The sequence below is a fragment of the Sinocyclocheilus anshuiensis genome, unplaced genomic scaffold (genome assembly GCF_001515605.1).
Source record: "Sinocyclocheilus anshuiensis isolate Anshui unplaced genomic scaffold, SAMN03320099.WGS_v1.1 scaffold140, whole genome shotgun sequence".
NCBI classification, from domain to species: Eukaryota; Metazoa; Chordata; class Actinopteri; order Cypriniformes; family Cyprinidae; genus Sinocyclocheilus; species Sinocyclocheilus anshuiensis.
Window position 1 is genome coordinate 1,208,548 of NW_015554147.1, and position 9,370 is coordinate 1,217,917.

The following is a 9,370-nucleotide window of genomic DNA, read 5'->3' on the forward strand; positions in this document are numbered from 1 at the left end:
GGGAAAGAGGCAGTACTTGTGTGCATGCCTTAGAGCTGATTTTGCTGGAGGAGTCAGAAGCACAGGCAGATCAGATCAAGACCTCTCATCTGAAATACATGAAATATCTGAGAAGAACCATCACTTGAAACGTTTGACTTGTTGGTATTTGGGTGCCTTGGACAAAGATTCGTCTACTAAGATACATCCTGATGTGTAGAAACACCTCCGGGGCTATAGAAAGAGTGGTTAAGGTTTATCATCTCTTCAAGTATTTCAATCTAAGATTCAGCATTCTCCAGGTAAGATGACAAATCGTGGACTTTTTGGAGTGTACCTTTGCGTTGTGTTTTACACTTTAAAATCCCTTTCAGATTAAATGTAGCTTCAGAATATAGTTCCAAATGGTGGATGCATGCATCAATGAACTAAAAAAAAGTACTAAAGGGAGCAAATGCCTTTGGCCTTTCCTCTGATTTTTGGCACACATCAGTGTTCTCGTTTTGTAATACTTCTGGAAATTAACTGAAGCTCAAGGCTTCTCCAAAAGAATTCAACTGTATGTGTTGCAATTGTGGTGAAGGATGCCACAAGGCATTTTCCATCTTCTGTGCAACATGCGAGTCTTACTACATAGTCAAATCCCAACCATCTTCCTTTTGCCAAGTCAGCTGTGCAAAAGTTGAACTTTTATTTCAACATAACTAGTTTCTTTTCAATTGATGATAAAGGCTCTAAGGTTGGCACAACCTTGACATGAGAAACATGTCTCTCTGGAGTGCATTTACTTCTGCATAACCGCCATTTTGATTCAGAATAAGTTCTCCTGATAAGCATGATGCATTAGTAGGGAGTGTTTAGAATCCACTGTGAGCCAAATGCTCATTATTGGAATTACTGCAAAATCCTGTCAAGATTCAAGAAAAACTACTGAATACGCTTGTGTTTGACACATCGCTGGTGTATTCAGCCCTTTACACACCGTAATCCTTCACTCATTTAACTTCCCACTGTTGGAAAACATGGCTCACTCTTTTCAATATACGGAAATAAGTTATGAATGTGTGTTTGTGGACCCAGAGTTTGGGTGGGTGTGTGTGTGTAAGTGTTTCCAAAATGAGCACCAACTTTTTCCAGGGACATGTATGGACAATGCCCTCTACTTTCCCTGTAGGCTGAAAACGTCGGTTTAGATTCTTTATTTGAAGGTAAATGGAAAAGCTAGGCATTTTAATGGGAGCAAAGGCCTGTTAACCAAGAAATAAATGAAATATACAGTGGCTAAAACACCTACAGCATTTACTGTATAAAATATAACAAGCAACTATTCAACCTTACATTTACCCTTTTTATGTTTTTCAGGCAAACAAAAAGTCATTTACTAAAGCAGAAGAAACCCGGGGGTTAAACGTTATATAACATCGTATACTATTGCTTTATAACTCCAGCAAACATCCCTTAAACACTGTAAACCTTCAAGGCAGAACGCTTGGGTACATTATATAAATACTGTAAGCAAGAGAAGAGTCACAGTCATCCCAGAGGACACGTAAACCGTGCAAAACACAGCAATAAATTAACTGCAAAGGAAACTCTGAATACTCCCCCAAGGCGAAGATGTCACGCTGGGGACGCAAGAATGTCAAGAAGGCCCCTGAGGTGATCAGAACAGTGACCGAGGGCCTCAAGTCACTCTATCGAAAGAAACTCCTGCCCCTGGAGCAGTACTACTGCTTCCATGACTTCCACTCACCGAGTCTGGAGGACGCCGACTTTGACAACAAACCCATGGTGCTAGTGGTTGGACAGTACTCCACAGGAAAGACTACCTTCATCAAGTAAGACTCTAAATAAGTCAGTTTACTAGGGCTTTTCTGAGTCTAGGGCTTTTAAGGGGTTTAAAATAACGGTATGTTTGACAAAAGCTAAAGCTATGGTGTCTATGTGGTTATGGCCCTGGATAGCGGTATTAGTCCACTCATGGTTTAGGATCTTGGGAGCTCACTATGTCTGATGTCTATCTTCTGTCTATATAACATTGGTTTGAACTCAGTATTAAATTCAAGGGTTGGTTTTAGGCCATTTACCAAATGGAAATACAGTGGTATGCGAAAGTTTGGGAACCCCTGGCAGAATCTGTGAAAATGTGAATAATTTTAACAAAATAAGAGAGATCATACAAAATGCATGTTATTTTTTATTTAGTACTGTCCTGAGTAAGGTATTTGACATAAAAGATGTTTTTTGTGATGGTTGTTCATGAGTCCCTTGTTTGTTCTGAACAGTTAAACAGCACTGTTCTTCAGAAAAATCCTCGTAGAAAAACAGTCGTAGATCATCCAGGTAACCACACACAGTATTAAGAACCAAGGGTTCCCAAACTTTTGAAATCATCACTGTGTCTGTCACGCGACTCTGTTGCCCTTTCAGGCTTGAACTGATGGTAAAACTAACGACATTATTAACTGTCTTGATATTTACTTTGAAAGCTGAAGCTGCGATTATGGTAAGGGGCATTACATTTCCGACGCGTGCTTATGGTGTTCGGCCAATCACAATGCACTGGGTCAGCTGGCCAATCAGAGCAGACTGCGCTTGTCAAAGGAGGGGGCTTTGTTGAAAACGACACGTTTGAGAGAGGCGGGGCATAGAGGACCTACAATAATGTACAGTATTTGAAAAATAATGTGTTTTTTTTTAACATTAAAGCATGTCAACATATTCTGTTACACCAAATACACAAAATAATGATCTTTAAAATATAGCATCATATGACCCCTTTAAACCAAACTATTCCATAGTGCTTTGTTTGTTCTAGTAGAACCACACGGTTATTAAAAACTATCATGTCAACACGGTAACCATGGCTTTGTTCTGTCAACACAGATATCTGCTGGAACAGGATGTCCCAGGGAGTCGTATAGGGCCGGAGCCCACCACCGACTGCTTCACTGCTATCATGCACGGAGACGTGGAGGGAATCATTCCTGGAAACGCCCTCATAGTGGATCCCAACAAACCCTTCCGCAAGCTCAACCCCTTCGGAAACACCTTCCTCAACAGGTGAATAGAGTCATACAGGCAGCTGTTACACTGAGCCGCTATGTACGACATGACATGAGAAATGAGGGTGGGTTGTGTGGAAGAATGTGTCGACTGATCTGTCTGCTTACTCTGGGCATGCAGGGAAGATAACAGAGAAACAGTGTGTTAGTTTTTGCTCTACGGAATTTCAAGAGTCCGTGTCAAATTTCTAAGGTAGGAGGGACTTTCCTTATTTGTGGAAAACTTGTGGAAGGGAGAGATCACAAGAGAGGGCAATGAGCGCTAGTGTGCCTAAAGCAGAACTACAATCTGTGATGATTTAGAGGCGTTAGAGGTTAAAGAGTGGACCTCGTTTCAAAGTTTGTCTTTAATAATCAAATGTTTACGAGTTTTACATTTTATGAAGAAAGGATTTTTGCATTTTCTGAAGATAATGTGATTTCTGAAGATTAGTGCTTTACACTATGCTAGGTTGAAATGGGTGGTTGCCAGGGCATTGCTATGAGTTTGCCAAGGTGTTTTTTAGCTTGATGCTATGCAGTTGCAAGCATGTTCTGTGTGATTACTTACTAACATTATGATGTAGAAAAAGAACATCATGATTTAAGGTAGCATTCATGTAGCACAAATTAAATGGAATACACCAACGTTTAACAGATCTCAATTTAATGTCATGTGGTGTAACAACTAAGTAAAAAGTAATAACATATTTTCATTACACCTTGAACACATTTGAGTGGATACATGTCAATCAAAAAAAAAAGTAAAATAAAAAAACCTTTTTATAGATTTTTATGAAAGTGCCTTATCATTAAAAAGTTCAAATTATCTAATATTTTATTCTTGACATACAGTCATGAGGGTCTGCTGGGGTCTCATTGATGTAATTTCCTGATTTATGTTTTATTTTCTGCGTGTTGGTCAAACCACATGGCTTTGATTTGGCGGACAAACGTTTTTCAAATATTAAAAAGCAGTGAAGCAGTTTTGTTAAAATATTTAATATAGAAATAAAAATGAAACAGTGTGTCTTACTAATTAAAAAATATTGTTCTAATATTTAGAACAAATCTCTAACCCTCTGTATGAGTGCAATATTAATTTGGTGAATGAAGTGGTAGATGGAGCAATGTCAGGTATTAAAATACCAAGCAGTAGCCAAACAGTTGGAGGAAAGTAAGCTGTAGTTCAAGTCCAGGTCATCTGAATACCTCAGTCCTCTCATTAACCTTGCCAAGAAAGTTTCAACATAATTAGCTTGTAGTTGTCTCTCAACACCAGAGGAGGCGCTGTCTTGAGTGCCAGGGAGTCTTAATCAGATACAGTTTTGCTCTGATCTCTTTGGGTGTATTTTTGCAAACATGTTTTGAGAACTTCTTTTCTCCTACTTCCTGCCCAGGGAAGCAGTCCACTCGTTAAACTCATTTAAAGCAGGAAGAGACCATGTTTTTCTATGCCGCAGATCATTAGTGGAAAGTATTGTTTGATTTTGGCAGCGCTGGTCATTTTCCCTCAGGAAGCCCTGTGTGTTTCAAGCACCACTTCCACACAATGGATCGGCCTGGGAGGAGTAACGCTAGAAGTCTGCTTCTTAGATCACACACAACAGTTGTGATAGGAGTAATGGCTAATTTTTCAGCTTTTCTCAGGGGGAGAGTGATTTTAACTAAAGAGTTCCTGAATGTTTGATAATTGTGCTGTGCCCTTTTAAGGAATCAAATCGCAACTGGGCGACTGCGGCCTAAAACAGCAGAAAAATCATAGACCGAACATTCAATCTTGTATTTAACAAAATATATCAACATGAAGTCTTTACTTGACTTACCCATTCAATGAACTTTGAAAGTTTGGTTCCATCACTAAATGCAATACAAAATCTTTTTAAACTTCATCTTTGTCTCTGACAGATTCCAGTGTGCTCAGATGCCCAACCAGGTCCTGGAGAGCATCAGCATCATTGACACCCCAGGCATTCTCTCCGGGGCCAAACAAAGAGTGAGTCGAGGTAAGCAGACTGGAAAAGTAGGGAGAGAGGTTTGGAGGTATTTTATGCCAAATTTCAATCCATTTCTCACTTGAAATTTAACTTCATTTAAACTGGTCTACAATGTCTCTTTAATTCGGTGTTGGTATTAGGTACTAACTGGCATAAATAAAAAGGATAACACTAATCCGAGAGTTTGTTTCAGAGTAAATAGCAGATGATCAGTCTCTAGGCTCTCCTACAGAGAACATCATTGGGTAACCTTAGCTTATCAGTGTTGCACCTTTCTGGTCGATGTCTGCTTTTCCTCACATTTTCCAGCAGTTGAAGTGACGCACAGAATGGGAAAGTAAGCCATTAAGGTGTGACAGGGAAGGAATGTGAAGGGCTGACATGTATTGGGGGATGTAGGAGGGTCTGGAGGATTCAACTGTTGTCATAACTATTTTAGCATATACGTATTGTTCACACAAAATTTGCACATAATCACCCAGAAGATTGTTAAAGAGCTAAAAGGATCTTAAATTTTTTTTAAATACTTTCAATAGAGCACAACAGCTGGGTTCCAGAATTACAGTCCACAGAACAGGGGTAGCCATCTTGAGGGTAGTTTAGCTCCAATCCTAATTGGAGCTAATTAAGGTGTTTAGGATTGCTTAAAAATTACAGGCAGGCGTGTTGGAGCAGAGCTAGAACTGAAGTATGCATGAAGGTAGCCCTCCAGGAGTAGGGTTGGCTACCCTGTCACAAACCTTTCAGTCAAGTCATGAGCTTAAAGGTTGTAAAGGTTCTCCAACCCTGCTCCTGGAAAGCTTCCATCCTGCAGACTTTAGTTCCAGACCTGCTCCAACACATCTGCCAGTAATTATCAAGTATACCTAAACACCTTGATGTTTGTTTGGGGTTGGAGCTTAAATATGTAGGACAGTAGCAGAGTTAGTGAGTGAGTAACTGACTGACGTGTAGCCAAGTATGGTGTCCCATACTTGGAATTTGTGCTCTGCATTTCACCCATCCAAATGCACACACACCGTGAGCCATTTTTGCTGCGGCGCCCAGGAAGCAACTGGGCATTCGGTGCCTTGCTCAAGGGCACCTCATCTGTGGGTAATGAGGGTGGAAGAGAGCGCTGGTTGTTCACTCCCCCCACCTACATTTATGCCGGTACTGAGACTCAAACCCATGACCTTCGGGTTACAAGTCCAACTCTCTAACCATTAGGCCACAACAGAACCCTGTTGTACAGCAATAGTGTATACTTCTCTAGAATTCACAAACCAGTGTGAGTTTAAACTGAAAAGAGTCCCACCAATCAGAGAAGTCGATGTTAAATTGGAAACAAGAGCAGTTACTAGGGATGTAACGATTAACCGCGAAAATCGATTCAAATATGTGACGATTCAAATCGGTTGAGATGCTAAACAAATCGCGATTCATTTAGGTGTAGGAGTATCGTGAGTTGAGTGAATCGTTACATCCCTAGCAGTTACCGTTGTCTTTTGTTCAGTTTATTGATTGCGTTCTACCTCTTCTTTCATTTTGTAGGATATGACTTCCCAGCAGTTCTCCGCTGGTTTGCTGAACGTGTGGACCGGATCATCCTTCTCTTTGATGCCCACAAGTTAGAGATCTCAGATGAATTTTCGGAGGCTATCGGGGCCCTCAAGGGGAATGAAGACAAACTCCGTGTTGTGCTGAACAAGGCTGATATGGTTGATACCCAGCAGCTCATGCGGGTGTATGGAGCTTTAATGTGGTCTCTGGGGAAAGTGTTTGGTACTCCTGAGGTTCTGAGAGTGTACATCGGATCCTTCTGGTCTGAACCTCTTATGGTGTCCGACAACCGCAAGCTGTTTGAGTTGGAGGAGGAAGATCTGTTTGCTGATATCCAGAATCTGCCACGCAACGCAGCCCTACGCAAACTTAATGACTTGGTCAAGAGGGCACGTCTTGTGAGGGTAAGTCAATATATCAGTAATGGCCGCTTTGTTGGAACTGTGATGTCAGAAGTTAAAACTGATCGAATGCAAACACTTAAAAGGTTTTCTCACCCAAGGATTAGTCATCATTTACTTACCTGCATGTCGTTCCAAACCTGTATGGCTTTCTTCTGTGGAACACAAATGAAGATATTTTGAATAATATTTCAGTGTTTTGTGTCTATACAATGAAAGTCAATAGGCTATGTGCTTCACTCACAGGTGCATGCCCATATCATCAGTTACTTGAAGCAAGAGATGCCGTCTGTCTTCAGGAAGGACAATAAGAAGAAGAACCTGATCTACCAACTCCCAGTCATCTTCTCCAAGATTCAGCTACAGCATCATATCTCTCCTGGAGACTTCCCTGATTGTGCCAAGATGCAGGTTAGTGCAACCACCTGGTCCTTGTTGTGAGGTTAAAATACAAATTTTCTTGCTTGAAATAGTCTTTAATGACTTTTCTTAGGAGCAACTAACGGTACATGACTTCACCAAGTTCAAAGCCCTGAAGTCCAACCTGATGGCTATGCTGGATGAGTTGTTGTCTACCGACATTGCCAAACTCATGCCCCTTCTTAGGCAGGAAGAAATAGAGGCTGGAGTCCAACCTGGGGTCCAAGGGGGGGCCTTCTTGGGAACCCGTGCCGGACCCTTTGTGGAAGGTGACCCCTTTGGCGAGACTGCGGATGAAAATGGTGAAGTGGGTGAGGAAGATGAGGAATGGGTGGTGACAAAGGACAAGCCAAAGTATGATGAGATCTTCTACAACCTAACACCGAATGAAGGCAAACTAAGTGGCACCAAAGCCAAAGATTGGATGGTGAGCACACGGCTGCCCAACTCTGTGCTGGGCCGCATCTGGAAGCTCTCGGATGTGGATCGCGACGGCATGCTGGATGACGAGGAGTTTGCCCTGGCCAGCCACCTGATTGAAGTGAAACTGGAGGGTCACGGGCTGCCCCCTGAGCTGCCTGCCCGTCTCGTACCACCATCCAAGCGTCGGCAAAAAGGCTCTGATGCTTAGACAATGCGCCTACATGGCCTCCACTGATACTTGTCCGCACTTCCTGCATGTTGTCCAGCTCCACAGCAGCTGCAGTGCATCTCCATTCACTGTATTTTGGTGCCATTTTGTAACATGCAATTAATGTCTTACTTTGTATTCTTGGTTCAAATGCAACAATTCAAAGATTCCCAGCTGGAAGCCAAAGAGCATTTTGATAAACCATAGACTGGTCTCAGTCACTTGAAAAGAATGTTGCATCTGTCACCATTCTTTTCCTGATGGTAACATCATATGGCATCACATCCAGAAATGCTACACACATGACTTATAATGGCTCCTGAACTAAGGGATAGCAAACAAACTCTTGTAGATAAGACATTCATTTTCATCATTTATTGTAAAAATCTGTAGACTTGGCTTTACATACTTTTCCATGTGGCTTTTAATGTAGTCAACTAAATCAGAATGTGAAGTCAAGCACTTAAAACTCTGAAACTCCTTTGACAGCAGACCCGAGGAGGCAAGTGAAAACCTTTCTGAGACTTTGTTTTGGAACATGTAAATCAGTTTACTAGCATGTTGTTGTCTTTGCTTTTAAAATAAAAAATGATATATGCTTTACATGTGATCATTTTTTTTTCCTTTTTTTATAGAATAAGCTCTATGCATACTGAATGACACAAAATATATATAAAATCATACATGTTAAAGCAAAAAAAAAAAAAGTGGAGATTTCTTAGTGACTACTGTAAACAGTTCCACTGTCTGCTTCAGTTGACCATTGTTTTCACAGTAAATATATTGTGCTGAATAAAGATCCTTTGACTTGTACTTTTTTGGTTTGAAAAGACATTTTTACAAAAAGAACTGCACTGTAAAAGCATAACACTGATATGTAAAATTTTGAAGAAGAAAACAAGAACAAATTGTACAAACTATAAACCAAAATTTTACACCAAACTAACTAGCCCATAATGAGTTCGTTTTTATTTCCTTTTCATTATTATTTAATTTAATATTTGTGTTTATGTAATGTTTATTGCTAAGAAAATAACAAAATTCCACAAGTATTGTGGTAGTAAAATAGTAAAATATCATATTTCACAAAATTACATTTACAGGGTTATGCAAACCTCACTCAAAATAAATTGAAATTTAAAACAGCTTATATAGTATTTAATTTTAATAAGTCCCTAGGTTGACATTTAACATTTTTCCTTTCACTGAGTCTTCCTTGAGAAAATACAAAACAGACTTTTGAAAGTTTCAAAGCCTATTTGGTATCCTTTCTATGGAAAGAGCCTTTTACAAATCTTGAATTTCTGGGAAAGGAGGCACTAGCAGGCAGAAAGGCTGCAGTCTTGTGCACACATA

The 9,370-nt window shown here is 40.4% G+C and overlaps 1 protein-coding gene across 1 annotated transcript; it reads left to right on the top strand.

Annotated features, from left to right (window-relative positions):
* Nucleotides 1-9: 9 nt before the first annotated feature.
* Nucleotides 10-8,829, top strand: LOC107670629 (EH domain-containing protein 2-like). The gene is made up of 7 exons (XM_016463291.1): nt 10-281; nt 1,342-1,817; nt 2,866-3,042; nt 4,932-5,029; nt 6,554-6,966; nt 7,210-7,374; nt 7,457-8,829. Exons 2-7 carry the CDS (start codon nt 1,597-1,599, stop codon nt 8,012-8,014), a joined length of 1,632 nt encoding a protein of 543 aa, XP_016318777.1. The 5' UTR covers nt 10-281; nt 1,342-1,596; the 3' UTR covers nt 8,015-8,829.
* Nucleotides 8,830-9,370: the final 541 nt, after the last annotated feature.